The 25,894-nt window shown below is 36.9% G+C and overlaps 1 protein-coding gene across 5 annotated transcripts; it reads right to left on the reverse strand.

The window, feature by feature from the left end:
• Positions 1-366: 366 nt before the first annotated feature.
• LOC107855498 (probable histone acetyltransferase HAC-like 1) lies at positions 367-12,865 on the reverse strand. 5 transcript variants are annotated; one of them, XM_047407430.1, is made up of 17 exons: positions 12,692-12,865; positions 10,660-10,877; positions 10,439-10,538; positions 9,985-10,210; positions 9,576-9,818; positions 6,958-8,267; positions 5,473-5,760; positions 5,115-5,387; positions 4,882-5,010; positions 4,389-4,589; positions 4,140-4,282; positions 3,112-3,415; positions 2,641-2,780; positions 2,037-2,115; positions 1,335-1,577; positions 965-1,179; positions 367-881 (listed from the first exon to the last, which is right to left on the reverse strand). In XM_047407430.1, the coding sequence occupies exons 2-17, from the start codon at positions 10,854-10,856 to the stop codon at positions 824-826; spliced, it is 4,149 nt and encodes a 1,382-aa protein (XP_047263386.1). In that variant the 5' UTR covers positions 10,857-10,877; positions 12,692-12,865; the 3' UTR covers positions 367-823. The 5 variants fall into 5 exon arrangements, with proteins under 5 accessions (XP_047263386.1, XP_016556001.2, XP_047263384.1 ...); XM_016700515.2 differs by having other exon boundaries at positions 9,985-10,213; positions 12,692-12,864; XM_047407428.1 differs by having other exon boundaries at positions 12,603-12,697.
• Positions 12,866-25,894: the final 13,029 nt, after the last annotated feature.

The raw sequence follows: 25,894 nt of genomic DNA on the forward strand, positions 1-25,894 counted from the left end.
AGAAATTGGCTTCTCACTTGTGATTAGATTCTTTACCAGTATCTGAACTTTTTAAGTTAATTATAACCTATAATATATTAACTTTGGTTTTTATCAAGCATTCACCGATTTGCTAGTACTATTATTGGTCTACAATGTATGTTCATTTTTTCGTGTAGATTCATTCACTAATCCAACACCATTTTTTAATGATGTAATTCCAACAAAATAAGTGGGGTTTAAGAAGGGTTGTGTACACTTTCGGATAGACTCTCAGTGCAAAATAAAACATTTCCAAGCAGTTTGAAAAAGGGAGTTCAGAAATGAGAGCAATAAGAAGAAGAAAATAATGTGAAATAGGAGCGAGCAGCACACGATTCTTCAAAATGGGGTCAAAACGGCCTATTCGAACCAGCCAAGAGATTTTACTACCTAATAGGCACCCGAAGTATATGTTCAACAGCAAATTCTGCCACTGACGCTACTCTTCGACTATATTAACTAGTAGTATTACATTATCTACAAACGACAACTACACTTTTTGAGTAAATTAACTATTTTTACTATACTCATTTACAAAAACTGCTGGAGCTCCCACATAAGGGGTATATAGGATGGCAAGCTAATAAGTCCTAAACCATGTTACCCAACTACAGTTGCAACTCTTATGTACATTTTTAACATATATACTAGGATCTTGAGCAGGATTTCTGACAATCTTCACAAAAACTTGATGAGCCTGTGACACTGTACATCAGGTCAACGTTGTCAATTACCGAACCGGCTGTACACTTGCGATGAATTTACGCTACAAGAATCATGGTAATGTAATTTCATGTAGTCGCTAACCCCTTTCACCTCTCTGGCGCAATGAATTCCTTGCAGCATGCTCTTTCATGTCCCTGCATCATATTTGATGAAAAGTGGAGTTACATCAATTGTGAAGCAAAAAAATTGAGCAAAAGTTCAGGTGACTTAAACATACTTGCAACGGGGAACTAGGCAACTGGAATCTTGACATGTCTGTGAATGCCAATGCAGTAAGGACCAAGTTTTGCGACAAAATATGCATCCCCCTGAAACTCTGACATTGCACTGTCTTGCATGTTGAAATAATTTCCTAATTTTGAGGCACCCTGAGTACGAGCAGGGGGCTACACGGCATTGTGATGCATGCACCAGTATACCCATTAATTTGACCTGCCAACGCCAAATATCTTGTTAGATGAATTGAGCAATGCTGATCAGAACAATCAAAACCTAAGGCCGTTATGACTTGAAACACTGATAACTAATAAAACTGACTTATCAGTTTTATATGTAGTCTTGCAAATAAAAGATGTAGCGATGCACACCTTCAATGGTCTCTGCCCCTCAGATTGCTCCTTTCTGAAGCCAGAGTCGGTTTGGGACAGGTGAATGTTCTTGAAGAGATGATACAATATCATCATTGAGGAATGCTTGGCGCGACGGAGTGAATCAAATTGATAGTGATTTTTCTCGCAGAAGCTTAAAAAGGAATGCCTGTTCTCAAAAAAATCATTTTCAATGATGGCATCTCGGTCCTCAGTGTTAGCAGGTATATCGTCCACCACAACCTACAAGGTATCACCACACCATCCAATAAATAAAGGGTAAGTGAAAAAAGAATTTAATGTTGCAAAATTAGTCAACTAAACTTTCTATTCCTGAACTCCCATTCTATTCATTTCTCTTAGGTATTACTCTTCTCTCCTTTCCCGTTATTTCTATTTTTTTTTTTTTGATAACCGTGGTGTCGGGGCCAACTTGTGCGCACCTCAACTAATTCCATGGGATAACTGCCACCTCCCACCAGCAACAACGATTAGTTAACTCTGTCCACCAAGGCTAGAACAGATGGGAAGAAATCACCTAGTGTTAGTGTTGTCTCTATTGGAAATTGAACCTGAGACCTCATGTTGCTCAACCCAGCTTCATTAAACCACTAGGCCACACCCTTGGGTGCCTATCCCGTCATTTCTTTCAGACCCATCCCACGGTTGGTAAAGAACTTTTCAAGGCAAAAGAAAGTATACCTCAGAAAGTAAATGCTCTTCTCCAGTAATGGAAGTATGTGTTTTCTGCTCACTAAGGTTTTCCTTCAAAGCAAGACATCTGCAATAAGAAAAATATAAATTTCATATTACTAAAGATATTGGATATTATTATTATGATTCTCGCGGAAGTAGAGACCGTTTCTACACAGCAGAAGCAAATTCACCATTATTACAAGTCTTTCAACACGTTCATATACAAAACATATTGAATATTACTATTATGATTCGCACGGAAGTAACCAACCAGTTCTGCACCGACACCCCTATTATTGACTGGAGAAAGGGTATATGGAACTGAAAGGGCTCATGTGCGATGTTTAAAAAAAGGTGCAAGGGACGTAGCGAAAGTGAATGATTTTTTTATGACTAAATATCGGGTGTTAACTCCATCTATAAATGGACGGAAACGACGAAGTTTTAACTTCCTTTCTAATTACTGAAGCAGTATAACATGAGTAATACATAATAGCATTAGGATGAAGTAAAATATCAATCAGCTCATCTCCCATCCCCAAATTAAAAAATAGTTTCAAAAGAAAATTCTTCAAGGAATAAAGAGAAACAACAGAGGTGGAAATATCACCTCGCACATATATGAAAGTTTCGGCACTGCTCACAAGACCATCGGCTTCCTGATAATATTGCTTCATGGCAGTTTGTGCACACAACATGCAAGTTTACAATGATGAAATCTTCTTTCACCGGCAAGATTGTTTGCCCCAGCTGTCAATTCAAGGAATCAGAAAAAATCAATTTAATAATTCATTCACGCTATTGGAGAGCATTTGAGCTTTTCGAATGAACCCACACACATGCAGAGAGATTACTCGCTATACACGTAAAACAAATATTTGCCTTAGCATGTCACGTCAATAATCTGGCATGAAAATTAAGTAGACCAGGCAAAACACAAGACTCATCAAAAGTATTTTCTAGCTTGCGGTCTTCAGAAAAAGAAGAGAAGTGTGCAAACTGAGGACATAACTCTGAGCTAACAACAAAAGAAAGATCCTTCAGTTGAAGTATGCAAACTCGGGACATAATGGAACCGTACCTTTTGCATCACTAGAATATCTTTAGTTGCATCCGCAGAGAGATTGTCATGTCCAATTGCTTTTAACGTCCTCTTTGTCATTAGCTTTTTAACTTTATTAGGTGAATCACCTCTGCTCTGTTTGTCAATATTCTTAACTATATCTTCTGCAGCTCCTGACCAATAGTCTCCATCGAAATATGGTAAATGAGCAGCACTTATCCTGGCACTATTGCTTGTACTCGGCACAAAAAAGTGGTCATATAAATTAGTGTAGTTCACCACAATATCCTCTTCAGAGGCTTTCCTTAAAATTGACCTATACCTGCAGCCCAAAATAACAGAATACATTCAATTCCATTGAAATACTCTATTAGACCAAGTACCCTTGAAACCATTTGGTGAGTATGTAAAGCTAAAAGTTAATCTTGTCTTTGTAAGTGAAGAAAGATTGACCAGATTAAATGAATTTAAAGCAACAGCTGGAGAAAGGTAACAGCATTTACTAGAATTGGAAAAGGTGACTCCTTGCAGGACTGGTACTAGGCACAAGAGAACTTGACAGTGCCCGACAAGCACTATTTTGGAAGGGGTTGTGGAGTTGGAAAAAGGTCATAGCAGACTAAATACTCAAGATGAGAGTTGGTTAACTCAAGGTCACTACTTTCTACAGGACTGCTTTTGGAGAGTCATCAGGATCAGGTGGATTCAAGGACAAATTTGGTTCTGCAGGAGTTTGGGACAAACTAAAAAGAAAGAGGTAAAGTGGCAAAGCTTAGCAATCACACCTGCGTGCCCTAATGTGGAAGATTTGGCGGTGTGTCCGAGTAGACAAACTTCATGGTTGGATTTACGTAGCTTTGAAAGCAGAAAATTGATACATGTGAGAAATTGTTCCCTTTTTGTTATCAAAAATTTAAAAAGGGCAGCCCGGTGCACTAAAGCTCCTGCTATGCGCAGGGTACGAAAGAAAAATTTCACATTTGTCGATGCATATTTAAGACAACAAAGGATGCGGAAGAAAAAAAAGGAGAGCAATAGGGACATACCACAACCGAAGCTTCTCTGGTTTTGGTGTTTTCTGAGATTCAGGATGGCAATACAAGATGTAGTCTTCACCTCTTACAGGTGGGCAAGCCCATATGTAGCAGGTTGTAAAACCTCGTTTCTTGCAGTAATCCGTGTATCCAATCTGATGTGATGACAGAGAAAAAGCAAATGTTTCGTTAATCTAGTGATTCAACAGATAAAACTAAAATTTACATTTAAGGACAAGAAGGAGAGTATTTTGCACTTGCCAGTATTTCATGGTATACAAAAGTACGCAGAGCTTCCCCTTTCACAGTTTCTATATCAGGTCTAAAGAACTTGATAGAATCAAGATATGATATGTAGACACAACGCCTGTTTGGAGGGGCACATTCTGATCCAAACTCTTGGACATACATTCCAAAGAGGCAAACATCTACTCCTCCAATTTTCTGGAATAATAGAATCACCTATTTGGACATTAGGTCAGATTCACCTCAAAAAAATATAAATGTATTTTCAAAAAACATGAACAAAAGAAAAAGGTGTGGACAACAAAGTGTTAAAGGATTTCATTTAGAACTCCACAAAATCATAAACAGGGAAGTGCTGTTGAACTTTGAAAATATCAAGCTAAGATCGAACTTCATGATACAATAAAGCCAAAGTTCAAATGGAGATTATAGCTTTAATAAGGTAAAGGGTATTGTTAAGTCATCGCACAGGAAACTAGAAAGAATACTAAAAGTTCACTTTTCTCACCTTTGATTTGTACTGGAACTCTGGAGGATAATCTTCATTGTGAAAAAGATCCAAAAATTGCTGCTTTACTATCACCTTTCTGTTAACAGACAATACCACTCTGACAATTAGATCTGCTGCACCAGGTACCTGCTCAAATGTAAATATTAGAGAAGTGTTTGTTATGTGGGTGACACTAATCATATTGAAAGTTTGTTGGGGACAACTACATCCAACCTATTTTAGTAGCTTACCTCATCAGCATCCTGTCCTGACAATTTTGCTCTCTCATTTCTTTCTAGCTTGAGGCACCTGAACAGTCTCTGCTCAATGTGATCACTGAGCATAGTTCTTGGAAGATCTTGGGCTCCAATAGCAACTGGTAAAGGAACATGCTCTCCCGCTTCTATCTCCTTTAAACAACAGAATGGACATATGTACTTTGCTTGTCCTTCCAGATCTTTTTTAGCATTATAGAGAGCACATATTTGATGTTGCCAGCATTCGCACTTATCACATTGTACCCACTACAGATATCCCAAAGAGATAAATTTAGTAACAGCAGAAAAAACAAGTACTAACACTTCAAACAGAAAGTAATACTAAACTCACCGATTCTTCGTTTTGATCACTATTTTTTGCCTTTTGAAACTTATTTCTGCTAATTGATAGTCCTTGGGATGAGACATCAGCGCCCCGCGACTTCCTGAAACATTTTGTACAAAAACAGTGTCGTCCACCAGCTTCATCCACAGCCCAATGATAAACCAAGTTGCGCTTGATAAAAGTACAACATGATGAACAATATATAGGTGTTGGGACAAAAACAAGCCTATCTATGCCACATAATTGGCATACGTTCTCACAGATAGAATGTACTGTCATATTTCCAGTTGATCCCTGCAAAAAACGCAAGGGAAAACTAGCTGTCAAGCTAATTAACTAATTGACGAGCCAACATTAGAATATAAAGAGCCTCCACAGAAATACCCACGCGCACACAAATAAGAAAAAAAAAATAACTATCCCTCAGTTTCGAGCAAGTTGATGGGGGTTATATGAATCCTCGCTTACCATGTTACTCAATTTAACCTCATCTCTAGGCCGATATCATATAAAATATAAAATAAAAATAATAACAGAAATAAGCATAAGAAGTACTAGAAGTTCTTTATATTTTCTACTACGTATAAATCTCTAAAAGGCTAAACAACTCCTCTTAGAAAAGTATAAGACATCAAGTAAAAGTCCCAACGTGACTAATGCATTCCAGTGGGAGCTTGCTCATATTTCCAGTCCCAAGTCCGAACAAAGGAAAAGGTTGTGGTAGGTTGACAAGTCAATTCATGAAGAGTCCCCTCATATACAAAAAGTAAAATGATAAAAATAAATAGAAGTAAAAGAGTAACCAAAATAAAGAACTTAGGAAAAGAATTAAGGAGCTTAACACAAATACCTTTTAAGTTACCTGGACTCTCAAAAAAAAAAAAACAAATACCTTTATCCTGAACTTCAGTAAGTTTAAAAGAACTATTACATTTCTACACGCCCCACAACATGTGCAATCTTTCAGACCCCCTGTCCCCTACCCCAACTGATCAAAAAATCAGAACTCAGAAGTGTCCATTTTTGTGAATTTAATATGACAGTGACCAAACCTGGAAATGCTAAAAAATACCTTCAAGCTCTGCTCCTTTTACTTAGCTAACTCTGCACTATGTGCTAACGCAACCTTATAGTTTGAGAAGATTTGTGAACTCACTTGTGTGTGTGAGACCCTACTGTCTATCCTTATTTACATATCTCGACCAATGTGCTATATACCATTTAAGAACAATAAAGCTACTCCTAATTCATTATTGATACCTTATAACAGCACAACAAAGACGGCCAAAAAGAGAACAAGAAACCATTACACATAAATTGTACCGCTAAAATATCATCACAAAATAAACAAGTTGAAGAAAATTTTTCCCAACAGTCAGACTCAAACTATAATCTACCAAATTCTTATGAATTTTGTTACTGAAGTCTCTCTTTAGCTTTGTACGAGAGAAAAACACTGAACAAATATGGAGGCTATGTTATATGTCAAACCTGATGATATTGACTGAGGCTCTGGATATGATCCTTCAACTGCTCAATAGTGAAAAAGTCCGTCAATGAAATACCCAGCCTCCTTGGATCTTCCGATCCCATTCCCATCTGATAATCAGAGTTTTGTTCAGTTAAATTGCTTCTTGCAGATGAAGTGGTCTTGTTATACTTAAATGTCCTTTGTAACTCCTGTTGTTGGTCATCGGTAGGCTCTATAGGAAGAAAAGACAACCTATCTATGATCATCTGGGAAGAACTGTCAATCTCACTATAATCTGTTCCGCTAGTGCATGTATGCTCTGTCTTCTGCAGTCCACAATCATTAGTGAGCTCTGTAGAGGAAAAAGAACCATTGCCAACCTGCAAGATGTCGATGCTGCGATTACAAGATTCACCAGCTGTATTGCAGTCCTCGACACAGCTTGCAATTTCGTTACTGATCTCTGTTTTATTCTTCTTGCTGAAGATAGGACTTTCAAAGAACTGCCTTAATGATGAATATCCAGCAGCAGGGGACTGCTGATTGCTAGAATCATCATTAGAAGGCCAAGATTGAAGCACAGAGAGATTTTCCACCCTTTTCCGCTTTGATGGAGGCAAAGCAGCTTCATTGATATAAGAGCTAAAGCCACTATATTGCACATCTTGGAGCATCGCTACCACATTTTTATCTGACTTAACATCTGTAGAATGCAGCTCTCTGAAAGGCTTGCACATCCCACAGCCAGTATATTGGCAGTTTTGAAAATGAGATATCAGTCTCGAGTTCATATCACACGAACATCTCTTTCCATTGCATACAGTTGAATGCAAGTAATTCATAAAAGGAATTTGAATTCTCCCAGCATCCACCACTAAACTATGGTAATTGATGTAAAGAGCAAGAATGTCATGTAAAGACAAATCATCTGAATTTGACAGGTTTGCAGATCCGGTCGAATAAACATCACAGTCCAACCCATTTGAAGAACCATTGTGAAGTTGATGAAAATCTCGTAGCTGAATACTAGGTAACTGCTCTGGGAAAGGTTTGAGTACGCTAGGTAAACTCGATCTTTGACTTGATACATTGCTCATGGTAGCATCTTGCTCCAACAAGTAACCATATGATCTCAAATTGGGCAGCTGATAAGACATTGCAGTTGGTAAAGTGTTATCTTTAGAAAACCACTTAACTTCCGATTCTGAAGTCCAACGATTCAGATGAGACAAATCTACACTTTGTCCAAATAATGCTGGAATATTCTCATGATAAATATTCTGATTAGTCTCCTCCAAGTGTCTTCCATAGTTTCTGAGATTGAATTCAACTGAGAAAATCAAGTAAAAAAAAATGCAAGGATGATAAGTGACTACAAAACAAAACAAAAAACAAAGTCAAAGTCATGGAGAATGTAAGCTCGAAACTCCGAACAGAAGCAGAGCATTAAATTAAAAGGCAGCTTCCGCTAACTAGAGTTCGATTCAGCTTGGTATTTCCTGACTCAACTGATCTTAAATCCTGCTAGAGTAGAGAGCTCAAGCTGCACCCATCCCCAAGAACACATCAGTTTTTCTTTCAAATTTTAAATATTTACAAGTGCTATAACAATTAGCTTACCTTGTGTTCTTAAAATACTAGATTTACATTGCAAATGAAATTTTACACCTCTATTTCACCATTTTCTTGGTTTCTTAAGTACAAAGACTGGGAGATGAAGGGCAGAAAATTGTCATCTTGCTACTTGGCATAAAGTTCCCGGTGTCATGGTTTGCAAGTAGAAAATAAGAAAAGCATGCAGCTATCCTCTAACAACCAATACCATTCCAGAATTTTCTACCAAAAGTTAATCCCTCTGTCCCATTTTATGGGATATCATTTCACCAGGAAGAGCTATTAAAGTGAAGGCTGCAAATTAATTGGATTATAATTGAAGTAGGTCAAAACTGAAGATAAAGTAATAGCTGATAAATAATAGGTTTTTTACAATAAGTAATAGCTGATAAATATCAACTTTCAATGGTATAAAATGGATCTAAAACTCTAAAATTAGAGAAGTAAATTGTACCCAAAGGGTGTGGGGCCTAGTGGTCAATGAAGTGGGTTGAGAACCATGGTCTCAGGTTCAAATCCCAGAAAATCCCAGTAGAAACAAACACGCTGGGTGATTTCTTTCCATCTGTCCTAGCTTTGGTGGACAGATTTAACGGGTGCCTACAGCTGGTGGGGAAGTGTAAGGTATCTGTGGATTTAGTCAAGGTGCACGGCTGCACGCAAGCTGGCCCAGACAAATGGTTATAAAAAGACAAACTAAAGAAGTTAACTTCCTGACAATACGAAATTTCAATAGTAGAAAGTTGGTTCTAAATGGCACATTTCTGGGCAACAATATAAAGCAAAGTACTGATGAGTAAATAGGGCCGAGATTTGGACAAGCTTAAGTGCAAAGTAGAAAAAAGTAAAATGGAAAGAAGGTCAGAACGTTATGAGAATGAAAAAAGTAACAAAAGGTTAGAACGACTTCAGAAAATGATAGATTCTAGAAGTTATCACCACAACCAGTTATCCATATTAACATTTTCCATAGGTAGATTTAGGAATTAATACATTACACGAGTTCATAAGATATATAAATTACCTTCATCAGGATACTGAGGCTTAATTGGACTTATTGATACTGACTCAGGGAGTCTTGGCCAACCGCTATCTGAACACGTTAGTCCATCTTCGTAGGGTTCCTTCTTCGCATTCCATTCTCCTTCAGAACATACAGTAACAGATGAGAATGGCCCAGGAGAATCAACAATCTCTTTGGAAACATGTGACCCACTGACCGGGTTAAGTACTTCTCCCAATACACCTGGCCTGTTAGCTGAGAATCCTGTATCAAAAGTAATACCTTAGGATTTCAAATATCAAAGCATTAAATGTTACATGTAAATGCAAGAGCGAGGGAGGGAGAGAGAGGAACACTGGAAAGATATATCCATGTCAGTGTGCAAAGCTACTTGCCACTTTCAAAACTACAAAAGTTGTCAAAAACTCACCTGTTTGGAGCATGCTGCCAGGCATACAAAAAGCAGTTAAGAGATCATGCTGTACAGACTGCAAATCTGAACTGCAACAAACAGGTGAATCACCTATTGTATGGGAAATGGGTGTCAAGGTGGATGAAAGAAAGTCCGGTGCTTCATCCTGCCATGCTTGTGAATAATATGCTTCTTGCTGGAATAGGTTTTGATATTCACGTGAAGGTATCTTCCCCACTTGATCCTGCTGTTTTAATTCAAAAAAATGAGCTCAACTCAATAAAACAGTTCTGAGACTAAAAAGTAAACATTAGTCAACCAACAAGAGCAAACTCTTAGCTGGTGATGAAGAATTCATTCAAAAAGCTTTGCTCTATGAACAAACCTCAAAAGAAATTCCAACTAAGAATCATGTGACGAGAATTTGACATGTTTCTCGGACTAATATATAATAACTACCAAAGAAACAGACCTTACAAACCGCATCTACTGATGGCTGACTATTCATGCCAGCCAAATTGTTGAACATCTGCTTGCCCCTGTCCAAATTCCCTTTCCACATAAAACTCTTGCTGCAAATAGTTCTTCAAAGGTAAGAAAATTACGCAAGTGTATCATTCACATGATATCACACGTCCAAGTTTTCACAACTTGGTCCATGGAAAAATAAATAGTAATAAATTTAGAACTTACATTCTATTTCCAATCATTCCATTCACAGGAAACCTTCTTTGATCATTGGTCCACTCGATCTGATTATCATCTTGTTTCTCACAGGAGCGCTGTCGTGAACCTGTGGTGTTAAGCTGGAGAAGATCTGATTCCTCCTGGAACAAGTTGGTTCCTCCAGAACTAAATGGTAGCCCAACATTCACTCTGTTCAAATTCATCTGGTTTTCTACACATTCCTCCTACAGTGAAAATTGAAGCCAACAAAATTTAGGGGCTTTCTACACTTTACAGCTGATACAAATGTGTTTTCTGTTATTAGCAGAAATGATAAGGACGAAATAGAAATTTTTAGTTCAAATGCCAGCAACAGCACATTCAAGGAAGAACAAGTCTTCTCAACAGTTCTGCAGGGCATGATTCCATAAAACTCTTGAGTGTGTGTGCGCCCGCGCATATCCAAATAATATATATGTCTAGAACATTTAGATTTTGTCCAATCAGATTTACAATGAAGAGATTTGCTGTCAATCTAGTCTCAGCAACATGCTCTAGCCATAATGGTGATTGACTACATTAAATTGGTCCGGATAGAGTAGTCAGACATTTAATATGATCTTTAAGGATGTGTCACATCATTATCAGTTCCTTAATTTTCAACTTCACCTTGTACAACACTAATCCCATATTATAGAGTAGACAGTAATTTAACATAAATGGGTATTCAATTCTCAAGTCTAAAACTCCTGACTAATCTTGTCCCCTTCTATTACAACAAGTCACCTAATGTTATACTTAAGGTCCCTGTCCAACTTCACCAATAACTTGTAAAGTAACAGTATTAATTTTTCACTAGAAAGTGTAAAAGCAATAGAAGGGATTGGCAAAAAGTTGAACACAATAGAGGCAGGACGCAGAAAATTGTGCAACATAACATCACATTAAGTGATATTTTTAGCTGGTGCACAGGAGCACAGCCCATCTTCCCTTTACTAGTAGGGGATCAAGTAATTCCTATGCCCCCTCTACCCCACCCTGTTTCCTGTTCCTTCTCCTTTTGCCTGGAGAAAACCTCCTTTGAAATTCCGGACATCCTCTATACAGTGGCAGAGCCACAGCCAACGTCGGAAAATTTTTTCGAGAATATAGGTTAAATATAGATATTTATGATTATACACATGTTGTTGCATACCCTTGACAAGCTAGAGAAGCATAGTCTAGTGGTCAAGAGTGTGCATTTCCGCATCAACAACCCGGGTTCGAACCTTAGCAGGTGCTATTTTCTTTGTTTTTTAAACAGTTCTTTGCCCAAGGGAAAATATGAACACCCTTAACCAAAAGTCTGGCTCCACCACTGCCTATATAGGATTTCATTGGAAGCGCACAAAGTTCTGTTCAACAATTGTGGTGAGATTACCTTAAACAGTCTCCATCGGACATACATAGAACTAAACAATTAACTCCAATGTTATCTATCAAAAAAACTCTACCTGACAAAGTAGACAAAGTAGGGCTAAGGTCTGTGTACGCTTTATCCTCCCCAGACACCACTTGTGCAACTATACTAGGTATATTGTTGTTGTCATTGTTATCTATCCAAAAAGACTTGAATAGTTTAAGTAAATAGTATCCATTATTGATCCCATTACACTAAACAACTAATCACCAAGATATATTATTCAAGATAAAGAAAATTTAAACAGTTATATTCATGAAAAAAAACACAAAGCCTAAAATACAATCCTATTTTATGCTTGTAAGGCTGATCATCAACTTGCATGCCAATGCATAATTCATGTAATTAAATATTAATTCTTACCATTCACATGCAAATTAATCCACCTAATCACAATTCAAATCATTATCATACGTAAAGCAATTAAGTACGTAAAATTTTTAGGGCAAAAAAGAAAAGTTGACAAAAACTATGATATGCACACACATTATTCATAAAAATCATGCTTTACCATTAAAATTCATTAGATAAAGATTAGGTTTTTGGTACAATTAGGGAGACAGGAAGAAAGGTATTATTTAGGGTAAAAGAGAGACATACAATTTGATTTTCCTTCGGACAAATAGAAGTTGTTTTCGCTGCGGAAAAAAGGGAGGGTAAGTGCGCGGCAAGAAATTTAGGCTGAAACGGATACGAATTTGGGTTGGATTCGGATTTCAATTTTTTTTTTTTGGTTTTTTTTCGAAAATAGGGTTGAGCTTGGTTCAAGGTTCATTGCTAGAATAAACTTATGCTTTTATAGTTTTCAAAAGGCCAAACGTATTGATAAGACCTCAAACTTATTCCAAAAATTCACTTAGCTCCTTAAATTAAGGTATGTACCTATCAGACTCCTTAAGTGCTAAAATTGATACTTATCAGGCACAAAATGTTGATTTGGTTACACTCTCCTTAAGCCCATGAATGAGTCTCAAATGGTAATTTTTCTTCTTTTTTTTTTCTGTAAAAAAAATCACATTTTAACTTATTTAATATATTTTTAATAATATCAAATTTTAATTTTTAAAAAAAAAAAAACAGCCCCCCCTTTGACCTCCCGCCCCACCCCCCTCATTTTAAATTATTTAATATATTTTTAATAATAACAAATTTTAATTTAAAAAAAAAAAACAAACCCCCACTTGGACCTCTCGCCCCACCCCCACATTTTAACTTATTTAATATTTTTAATAATAACAAATTTTAATTTTAAAAAAAAAAAATCAGCCCCCCCTTCGACCTCCCACCCCACCCCCCATCCCCACAAAGACCCCAGCCATCTACTTCGTTCTTCATCTCTAATTTTTTTTCTTTTTAAATTCTTAACAATTAACAATTTTCAATTAAAAAGAAACAGTGAAAGCCATGAACTTTAGCATATTAATACATTTCTCTTTACAAACTTGATATATTTTTGCAGAGTAAATTTGATTCCGTCGAACTTCATTTTTTCCGACTAACTTGATATGAATCTAAAATTACTTTATTGATATTATTAAAGAATTCAAATTCTAAGAAACCCACAACACAAGGAGAAGAAAAATAACAATAAATATGAATTAGATTGCTAAAGAAATACAACAACAACAACAACAACAAAAAACCCAGTGTATTCCCACCTAGTGGGGTCTGAGGGGGTAAGATGTACGCAATCCATACCTCTACCTCTGATGAAGTAGAAAGGCTGTTTCCGATAAACCCCTGGCTCAAGACACGAGATACCACACAAACATATAGTAAAGCACAGAAGCAGATTACATAACATAAATACGGCATCCATAAGTAATATAAAACAGAGGAAAGCAGAGGAAAGCACACAGATTCGTAATAAAACATGGAACACGAAAGACGGAATCATAACAGGAATAAAACCCTCACCAAGTAATTCCCTACACTAGCGACCCAAACTGGCCCTAATCCTCTGCCGAAATTCGCGCTCTCCAGACCTTCCTATCTAGGGTCATGTCCTCGGTGAGCTGTAACTGTTTCATGTCCCGCCTAATCACCTCGCCCCAGTACTTCTTCGGCCTACCCCTACCCCGCCTAAAAAGAAAAAATATATATATATATATATATATATATATATATATATACTATTTTTCTATATATATAAATAAATCTCTCTCCCTTTCCTCCTTCTTCAGTCCCCCGCCCCCGCCCCCGCCCCCACCCCACGATTTCTCCTCCTCCTTCTTCTTCTTCTTCTTCTTCTTCTTCTTCTTCAAACAACCGCCCTTACCCCCACCCCCACCCCCACCCCACCCGTTCCTCCTTCTTCTTCTTCCTCCTTCCATGAAAAACAACTAACCTCCGCTCCACAAATTTCATTCCTCTTTCTTCTTCTTCTTTCTCCTCCTATGAACAACTAAACTTCGTCGCCGGAACAGAGACAACGACGGTGGATTGCTGCGACTGATTCTGGTCGCTAGTTTCAGCATTTTCTGGCGAAGAATTTCGTCGTTGGTGCTTCGGAGAAGTTTGTGGATCAGATTTTTTGGTTTAATTGAATAAAGTTAAAAATTTGTAGAATTTGTTTTCCTACTCAATTCCATGGTTATAATTAGCTTGTAAACTTGGTTGAAGGAATAAGGTTCTTTCTCATATTTTTTAAGTGTAGTGATTTTCGAGATTTGAAAAATTCGAAGGAAAAAAATAATAGTTAAGAATTTAAATGAATTTCTTTTTTCTATGATTTGATGCTCATTGAATTTTTTGGGTGTTGAAATTTAGCAAATTCTTGAAGAACGATACCTTAAAGATTTGGTTTTTATGTATTTTGGGGATTTAATTTGTTGATTTTTGATCTTTATAGAAAATATTATTTGTTGTTTAATTTATGTATTTTATTATTGTGTATTTGATAGAAGATTTTGGTGAATAGAAGTGAAAAAAAATAAAATAAAGGAAGAAGAAGAAATAGGGGTGGTGGGGTGTGAAGAAAAACAAGAAATGGGGGTGGTGAGGTGTGAGGAAGAAGGAGAAAAAAATAATATTTAAAAATATTAAAGTGGACCCTACTAAAAAAATGTATACTTTTTTCCACTAAAACGTGCCTTTATTTTTTTTTTGCCACGTCAGCTCTTAAGGGGGCAAAATAATACACTTTAAAGTTTATAAGGGGGTAAATAATTGGTCGATTAGTTTAGGGTCTAAAGTAAGTTTTGCTAACAAGTTAAGGGGTGTTTCGATGTATTATCTCTTTTTTCTTCTAGGATTAGAAGAAACGATCCCAAACCTTTTTGAAAAAAAAACTTCCCCCCCCCCCCCCCCCCCCCCATCCCCCGAACTTGTTCTCCCAACTCACGTTAACACTTAAACTTAACTTTCATTTATTTACCCCCCTTAACATCTTTAAAGTGAATTATTTCAACCCCTTAACAGCCCGTGTGTAAACAAGTGATGCTGAGCGCGTAAAAACTCATTTTTGTCTTTTAAAATTCTTTTCTCTTTCTTTTAAATACCAGTTTGAACCCCCCTAACGGTTATATCTATTTTTCTATAAAAGAAATCCTAATTTATCCTCCCCTTCTTCATCTTCAGTTCAAAATTTCTTCAAATCATGAAAGTGATGCGAAGAATAAAATTGTTTTCTCTTGATTTGTATTAAGCCGCATAAATTTAAAATTTAAAAACATAAAATCGAAATGATTTTAGCTTCGTCTATTTCCGTTTTAAGGTATAATATCATTCATTACTTTGTCTATGTTTTATTAGGAATTTCTTTCAAAATGAATTTCTGAATTACTCTGTGTCCTTTAATTTTATTTTTCCTAAATTACTCTTTATCTTATTTGTTGAAATGAATTTCTTGTAGCACACAATAATGAAGTCAGTTAACTTGAGTAAACTATGTATGGAGGAAAAAGATTCTGTTTTGAAGCAAGTTATTCATTGTAATCACGGAATTTTATTGCATTTGAAGACATCTTGGACTTCAAGTATTGGGCATGTCTTTATTATGGGGTAAGTATCAAATTTTGCATTTTCTCTTGTTATTTCGATAGAATTGATTAAGAGAAATGAGGTTAATATATTCTTTATTTGTCACCATTGAAGGGTCCAAGATCTTGCGGTTTTTGGCGTTAAAGGAATTCAGAAGACATTAATCTGAGGTCCAACTATGTGATTCCTAAACTAATTGAAAATCTAGGTGAGCTCGAGAATGTAGTTGAATCTTGTCGTTTCAATGAAGTTGAGAAATTGATTGGATTGAGCAAATCAATCAAGGAAGATTCAGAAGAAGTTGACAAGCCTAAAGAATCAAAACACGATGATAATGGGATTAAATGAAATTGGAGAAGTTGGAAGAAGAGATTCGAAAAATCAAGGAGAAAGAAAAGAATTGGAGACGAATAGCTGAAAGAAGGACTAGAAACAATACTCACTTCTTTGTTGTGTTTTTTTGTTATATATTGGTAATAGCTTTAATCTATTTGGTTGGGATGCTCTATATGAAAAATGGTTCAATGAGGTTACCTTAACACTAGGTTGTTATTATATGACGTGTTGCAAATTATTGTGTTAGAGTAGTGCAACTTCTTTTGTATTTGGATTCTCTTATATATATGAAGAAGAGAAAGGTTGCTAGATGAAGTGAATCATGTTTGTTTATCTTTTGTAATGGTGTAACTTACTTATTTTGCGTTTGTTTGAGTATTTATAGTTAAATTGATTCCATTTGAATCATTTAGTACCCAAAAAATAAGTGCAGGCAACAAATTGCAATCTGAAGTTGCAAAATGTCCAAATACTGTAGGCATAACCCATTATAAATGCAGTAACAACTGCTGATATTTCAACAGAAACATTAGCCAAAAAATGCAGTCACGACTGCTGATATTTCAACAGAAACATTAGCTAAAAAAATGCAGCCACAGTTGCTGATATTTCAACAGAAACATTAGCCAAAAACACAGTCACTACTGCATCATTGTTTTCAAAACATGTCAAATTAATGCAGTCACAGCTGCATAGTTGAAGTCACCACAATTGAACTACTAGCTAAGTTAAAATCACTACTGTTTCATTACACACCATCAATACAGAAAGAGAAAAACATAATTAGGCTTCTATTGGAAGGTTGTTGAACTTGTTTGGCTTAGATTATTCAGTTCAGTAACATTTGACCTTGTCCTTATCCTTTTCTGTGCTCTTATGTCTTCAAGTCCCTGTTGGGTCACAACTTTCTTTCCTTTTCATTTCACACCTGAGGTTGGTTTGTGATGTCCAAGATTTTCAGTCACTATGGTGGAGTTCATAGGCATTCCAGGCTGATAAAAATAAAAGAGAACAAATTTAACTAAAGACTTTAAAAAAGTTTACTTTAAATTAGACAAACATAATCAAGAAATTTTAACTTACATTGAGGACTTTAAAACCACTCTCTGTATGAAGCACCCCCATTCCAACCATCCTAGGTCTTTTATAAGCTATCCCTCTACCTTGGTTAGCACCAATGACACCTTCTCCTCTTGATGTACCAGTACAATCAACAACACCAGCTCATCTACCTCTACCAGTTTCACCTACAACTACAGCACCAGCTGCTCTACCTCTACCTACTCCACCAATAACTGCAGCACCAATTCCTCTACCTCTACCAACTCTACCAGCAACTGCAGCACCAGCTCCTCTACCTCTACCAGTTCCACCAACAACTGCAGCACCAGCTCCTCTACCTCTACCAGCTCTACAAAAAACTGTAGCACCAACTCCTCTACCTTTACCAGCTCTACCAACAACTGTAGCACCAGTTTTTCTACCTCTATCAATAGCTCTATCAACAACATAAGTTTCAGTTTCTTTTCCTCTATCAACACCCACAGTAGCAACAATTGCTGTAGGTGATCCTTTTCCTCTACCAGTAGCTGCTACTGCTGCAGCGGCCTACAATACATAAGAAAAAATATAATGAGAGAAAAGAATTAAAGTAAATAAAAGAGAATTAAAATACTAGTAAATTATAAGTCAAATGTTACCTTTGTAGATCCTTTTGGTCTTCCTATTCTTTTACTTGTGCTTGGTGCTGCTGAAGGAGAAGTCACACTAGTTCTAGTGGAACTTGAATTCAATAGACAACTCTTTTTATTATGACCCTTGTTGTGACATGTGTTGCAGGTCATCTCAACGCCCCTCTTTGATAACTTTCCAGTCCTGTTTTCATTGTGCTTTTTTTTTCTTGATTTACTGGGTCTGCCTGGAAGCTTTCTTATTGTAGGTGGTATAACAGAAAGATTGATTGACTTGGGCCACATTTTAATACCAGTAACAGGCTGAATGAAGTAACTATAAGTCTTGAGATAAGTTTCCTTAGTATACCAATGTGCAATATAGTTAATGGGTTCTAGCCTTCTAAAGTGTAGTGCAGCTATGGCATCACAACAAGGTATACCTTTTAACATCCAAGACCTACATGTACAAGTATTATCCCTCAAATTCACTATAAAAGTATTTCTCCATTTATCCTTAACTTCAAAATCAAATTTACCATTCCACTCAAGAGTACACTTCATTGTTTTTGATGTGTTATCTTGCAACACTTTTAGTCTTATAGGAGAAATACCAGTAATCCATATTTCAAAAAACTGTCTCAACTGTCCTGTTCTTCTCATCATCTTAACCCTTGTTTCCTCAAGCATTGATATGATAGTATTGTATCTTGCCCTTAGTATCCATGAGTTGAAGCTTTCAGCCATGTTATTGTCAACACTATCATAATAACTGTGATATTTGAAGTAAACCTTAAACCACCTTTCTATATTGTACCACAGAAGATCTCCACAAATTTTATCTCCTAACATCTCCATATGATCCAAATTTCTTCTCAATTCTTGCTCATATGTAGATTTGGCACACTTCAAAAAACAATTTCTTCTTTCAATACCTCTCCAATCCTTAGATCTGTTGGCTAGAATATGTCTAGCACACATTCTTTACTCTGCATTTGGCAGTAAATCTGAAATTGCACTGTCAAGACCCTTAAACAAAATAAAATATATTAGTTGACATAAGTATAAAATAGGTCCCAAAAAAAATTCAGAAAATGAATAAGAGAAAATATATGAGGTAACCTTCTGCATATCAGTAATAGTAGTCACTTCAGACCCATCTCCCAGCTCAAGATCATTTTTCAAAAGTCTAACAAACCATCTCTGAGTGAATTTGTTTTCAACTTCAACCACTGCCCAAGTTAGTGGTAGCATCTAGTTATTTCCATCCTTACAAACAGACACAAGTAATTGACCCTTACAAGCACCTTTCAAAAAACAACCATCAAACCTAATACATCTCCTGGCACCAGCTTTGAATGCTCTCTTCAAAGCATCAAAACATATGTAAAAAGATTGGAACTATTTTCTTCCGCCTTCAAAAGTTTCTTCACTAAGCCTCACTACACATGTACTACCTGAATTGGTCTTTAAAAGCTCATCCCTATAATCTAAAATTCTTTTAAACTCCTCCACATGATCACCCATAATTTGCTGCAACATAATGTTTCTAGCTTTTCTTGCTACAGTCCTCCCTATATATACCTCCAAATCATTTTTTACTAACTCTTGAATCTGAAAAACTCTAATTCCAGATTCTGATGTTATTCTATCCCTGTACCTTTCTGCCAAGTACTTAAAATTCACCAATTTATTCTTTGTTGTGGCATTACACTTGTGGACTGGAATGTACTTCTTAACTAGAAAATCTGTAGTCCTAGAATCAATCCTTGCAAACAACAACCATGGACAACCATCTACACACTTTACTCTAACCCTTTTTGATTCATTCACAAACTTATTTAGCTCTACATGTTCTTGAACATCATATCTAGTAAGAGCTTTTCTAAACTCTACAACATTTGTAAAACAAAGTCCAAGCTCCCAAACTATTAATTTACAAGTAGGATCAAACATAATCCTCTTATAATTTCTTCTTGTTCTCCTTGCTTTTCCTTCTCTTCTAGCAGGTTGTTCAACCTCAACATCCCCATAAATATCCTGATCAGAATCTATTTCAAAACTTACCTCATCATCTGAATCAATATATGGCTCATCTCTAGCTATCTTGCCCTCTAGACTATTTTTTTTCTTGGATAAAATCGCATCATATCCCACATCCACTCCCCTTTTACCTAAGCTAACACCTCTTGTTCTAGGCTCTTATTTTTTCTCTTTTTAGTTTCATCAGATCTCTTCTTTTTGGCAGCCCTCTTTTGTTCCCTCAGAATCGTTACCTCTTCATAAACATCACTACCATACTCATCATCTTCACCTTCATCAAAGAAATCACAATAATCTGATTTTTCGCTAACATCACTTTCACTTTCCCAATCTGATGGAATGACTGTGACATCTGTTGTAATAACAAAAGCAGTGTCACCTAAATTCTGATTAATACCAGCAGAAACACCATCCAAATTCTCACCAGTAGCAGAAACATCATTTACACTACCCAAATCATCACTTCTACTGCTACCACCACCACCACCTAAGTCCTCACCCCTAGCAGCAACACTATTAGCACCAAAGTCCCCACCAACAACAAAAAAATCACTGCCACAACTAGCTAAGTACTGAGCCCTAGAAGCACCATCACCATTACCCAAGTCCCCACCAATAGTAGAAACACCACCACCACCTAAGTCCTCACCCCTAGCAGCAACACCAACATCACCAAAGTCCCCATTACTAACAAAAAAATCACTACTACCCCCACCTAAGTTCTCACCCCTAGCAGCAACACCACTATCACCCAAGCCCCCACTAATAGTAAAAATACCCCCACCACAACCACCTAAGTCCTTACCAATAGAAGAAACATCATCATCACCACCTAGGTCTTTACCTCTATTTGCAGTACCACAACCACTCAAGTTTATAGTAAAAGTAGGTTCATGAGGTATTGCAGCTTCTACGAAGTCCTCTTCAAACCCTAAATCATCACAGTCCCCTAAGTCTTCACTTAACTCTTTATCAAAACCAGGACAAGATTCTCCTCCCACATGGGAGTCATATTCAATAGATGGGACCACATCTGCCACATCAACTAAATGTGTCAAATATAAATCAATAACATCTCCATTTCTAAGTAAAGGTAAAATACCCAAAATATCCCTATCATCTGTTACTATTACTAATTTTTTTCTTTTAGGAGGTATGAGATAAACAATACACGAGGAACAATTATACCCAATTTCCTTCACGATATCAATAAATTCAAAGTAAGAAAGTCTGTCTATATCCACATTGAAACAGTCAGTAACAGTACCTCCATGATACTTAATACTCGGTTTTTGTTGTAATTTACCTCCATGGTGAAACCTCAATGTAACATACACAAAATCCATGGTTAATTTGAAGAAAAATAAAAAAAATAGCAGCTTAGAATTATTCACGGCAAAAACCCTAATCTCAAAGTAAAACAACCCTAATAATTACTTGAGTAGTCAAATTTCAACACGGAGCAACCATGGATTTCATAAAAAGCCATAGAAATAACTTAATTTGAAGTGAAATCGAGTGAAACCGACTGAAATCGAGTGAAATCTACTGAAATCAAGTCAAATCAGCTGAAATAAAGAGGTTTTAGAGAGAGAAAAAACTAAAATAGGTTATTTTTTAGGTTTTTGGGTATTTGATTAGAGTGGGTCAAGTTATAAACGAGAAAGGGTTGGGTTATAACATAAACCAATCAAAGGGCGTGTGCTTAACAACACCCAACCTTGACTTGGGTTAGGCTGTTAAGGGGTTGAAATAATTCACTTTAAAGATGTTAAGGAGGTAAATAAACGAAAGTTAAGTTTAAGTGCTAAAGTGAGTTGGGAGGACAAGTTCAGGGGGGGAAATATGTCTTTTCTCATCCATTTTTGATTCTCAAATATATCATATGAAAATTTCCTTTTTTATTTAGCATTAGAAGAAATAATACAATCGTAATAAGTTAAATACGAATATCAGTAATTGTGTGTGATTAAAAATTGTGGAATATTTGAGAATTTCCTTTTTTATTTAGGATTAGAAGAAACAATATAATCACAATAAGTTAAATAAGAATGTTAGTAATTCTGCGTGATTAGTTGTGAAATATATGAGAATTTTCTTTTTTATTTGGGATTAAAGGAAATAATTATCACGACCCGAACCAGGGCCTGGCCGTGACGAGCATTTCCAACCATGGAGGCTCGAAACACCCCTATTCGTCTGGTAATCATGGACCTAATTCATATGATCAAAGTAATGCGAAAGAAACACAATCATTCGGAAACATGATCATAAATATGAAAGAAATAATAACGGGGAGATAAGGTTCCCCCAACATCAATTAACCTCTAAACAACTGTCTGCGAAAATCTCTAACAAATGACTGAGTCAAGTAACCGTATATAAACTGGAACAAGGCCCCCAGTAGACCCTAAAACTGAATATAAGATAAAAGGACTGCAGGACATAAGACCTTCCGAAACATAAAAGGCTCACCCCTTGTCTCTGCAACTCTGCCTGAATGATCTACTGATTCTCTTGACCCCTAGACTGGGCCTCCGAACCTGAGAGGTTGGAGAGGGGAGGGGGTCAGCACAAAAGTACTGGCACGCAGAGATATCAAAACAAAATATAATATTTTTACAAAATATAGTTGAGAGCCATTATAAAGCAATTTCGTATCAAATCATTTGAAAACACATGGGTGTAATGCAATAGTTTCTCCACAACAATGAAATGCAACTGAGCTAGGTGGAATATCCTACATAATTTACACCAACTGTCTAACCTTGGTTGCCGCCGAGATTAGAGTATAAGTGAGGGAGAGATACACAAGATCACATAGCATGGTGTCTCGACCCAATGGTAGTGCCCAAGATCACTTAGCCCGGGCTCCTACCTATAGTCCCAATTTGAGAATGACATAAAGTCAAGTACACAAGATCGCTTAGCCCGGTACCAAATCTCCGTGTCGGCAAACACATTTTCCAGCGATGAGCCCTTACTCTCAAACGCCTTCTTCGGGCATCCACCTTTGTCATGTAAAATCAATGCATTCAAATTTCATCTGATTCAATCACATATCTTGTTCTATAGGTTATCGTCATACCCGACTTGCAAGTCCTCAATATCACTTCCACATATGCATAACCATGTAAAAACCAAGGTGCTTCATCATTTACAAGTGGTGAACAATATTTATTTCAAATTTATGCTCTCTTTTGTTGATCACAATATGATATGGGGTATCAAGACATTATCATGGGAATTTGAAAGTAATTTATCATTCATATTTATCAAACTTCTACGGAAAATCTCAAATCACATATGCATGGTTTCAACCATTGAAGTATATAGGCAAACAATTACCATGACATAAAGAAAGATGACTTAGAAATTATATTGAAAGCAAGTTATTAGCATTTGATTGAAATCCCCATTTAAAAGCATGCATGTTTATAAAAACTACACCCATGAGATTTTAGGATAACCCCACGTACCTCTATTTCCAAGGATAATAGATGTTTCTTGAAGCTTGTGGATTGGTGATTCCAATATGTAATTATCTTTGAAAACCTACGGTCGAATCTTGAACTAGTTGGGTTTTTATTTTGAAACACTAAGGAGAATCTTTGAGCACTTTTGATGAAAGAAGATGTATTTTGGGGTCCTTGGAACTGAATTTCGTGTTTTAGGGCTAAGTAAGGGTGGAAAAGGATCACTTTGTCCCCAAAACGGAGTGTTTAAGTCACTAGAATTCTTTACATAGGCGCCGCCCATCCCATTGCCTATGTTCACATAGGCGCCGCCTAGGCTATCGCCTATGTTTATATAGGCGCTGACTAGGCTATTGCCTATGCTTTTAAGTGGCCATGGGCGATTGGTTAGGCGACGCATATCACTTTGAAAGGCCATAACTTCTTGCTCGGGTGTCGAATTTTAGCCAAATTGGTATTGTTGGAAAGCTAACTCGAATACCTATCATTTGATACATATTAGGCTTCCTAATTTGACATATACAGAGATTTATAGTCGATGGAAGCTGACATACTTTACAACATTCACTAAAACTTAGTCGATCGAAATAGTTTCAACTCGTCCATGAGTTAAAGGACCTCTATGGTCTAAATTCAAGCTTGAATGGATTCACATGCTACACAAATAATTAACATGCCGTATTGGCATAGGATTTTATGGCTTTGGGATTATCAACGCATCGAAATCATGGTCTTTATTGTATCCCGAAATGCGGGGCATTACATTATCCCCCCTTAGGATCATTCGTCCCGAATGATGATGCGGGACACAAACGGACACGATTTCAAGCATAATAAAGGACTAGGAAAGATAAGATAGGAATAGTACCTTCTGTCTCCTCCTCCATCGAAGTAAACAAATTAGGATATCTAATTCTCATGTCATCTTCTGACTCCCAAGTTGCTTCTTCGACTTTCTGATTCCTCGACAGTACCTTTACAGAGGCTATATCTTTGCTCCTCAGCTTTCAAAATTGGCGATCTAAAATTTCAACGGGCTCTTCTTCGTAAGACAAGGAGTCTGTCACCTTGATACCCTTTACTAGCAATACTATAGAATGATCTCCAATGCATTTCTTCAACATGGATACATGGAATACCGAATGAACGGAACCCAAACTTGCAGGAAATTTTAGCTCATAAGCAACTGTACCAATCTTTCTTAGAATCTGATGTGGCCCTACATAGAGAGGGCTTAATTTACCCCTTTCTCCAAACCGCATAACTTCTTTCATAGGAGAAACCTTGAAAAACACCCAATCACCAATTTCAAAATCTAGTTCTCTTCTCTGAACATCGGCATAGGACTTCTGACGACTCTGCGCAGTCTTGAGTCGTTCTCTAATGATCTTTACTTTCTCCATCGCCTGATGAACAAGATCAGACCCATACAACTGAGTCTCACCCACTTTATACCATCCTATCAGAGACATATATCTCCTCTCATACAAAGCCTCAAAAGGAGCCATCTTGATGCTGGCATGGTAACTATTATTGTAAGCGAATTCAACCAGTGGCAAGTGATCTACCCAACTACCTTTCAAATCAATGACGCATGCCCTCAACATATCTTTGAGCGTCTGAATGGTACACTCAACTTGCCCATCCATCTGATGGTGGAAAGCTGTGCTCAAATTCACTTGTGTACCTAAACCCTTCTGAAAAGATCTCCAAAACTGAGATGAAAATTGCGTACCTCTATCGGATATAATGGACACTGGTGCCCTATGCAATCGAACTATCTCCTCAATGTAAATCTTAGCATAAACCTCTCCCAAATAATTAGTCCTCACAGGCAAAAAGTGAGCTGACTTTCTCAACCGATCTACAATCACCCATATAGAATCATACTGGTTTTGGGATCTCGAAAGTCCCGTAATGAAGTCCATATTTATCATCTCCCACTTCCATAAAGGCAGGACTATCTCTTGGGAAGTACCACCTGGCCTCATGTGTTCTACCTTCACTTTTTGACAGTGCAAACACTTGGACACAAAATCAGCTACATCACGTTTCATGTTATTCCACCAATACAAGGTTTTCAGATCATGGTACATCTTAGTAGAGCCTGGGTGAATGACATACCTCAAAGTGTGCACCTCATTAAGGATTCTTTCCCGTAGCCCATCGACATTCGGAACGCACAACCTACCCTGAAATCTCAGAATACCATCACCACCAATTTCAAACGACATAACCTTTTGATGACCCATATCTTTCTTGATTTGCATCAAGATGGGATCTTCAACCTGCTTCTC

Source organism: Capsicum annuum, chromosome 2 (assembly GCF_002878395.1).
Source record: "Capsicum annuum cultivar UCD-10X-F1 chromosome 2, UCD10Xv1.1, whole genome shotgun sequence".
In the NCBI taxonomy this organism is placed as follows: Eukaryota; Viridiplantae; Streptophyta; class Magnoliopsida; order Solanales; family Solanaceae; genus Capsicum; species Capsicum annuum.

Coding starts and splice junctions, on each gene's coding strand:
- LOC107855498 (XM_047407427.1), bottom strand. Junction 5,388..5,472: donor GTGATCAAAACGAAGAATCG/GTGAGTTTAGTA, acceptor GGATATCTGTAG/TGGGTACAATGTGATAAGTG. Junction 5,011..5,114: donor CAGGACAGGATGCTGATGAG/GTAAGCTACTAA, acceptor ACATTTGAGCAG/GTACCTGGTGCAGCAGATCT.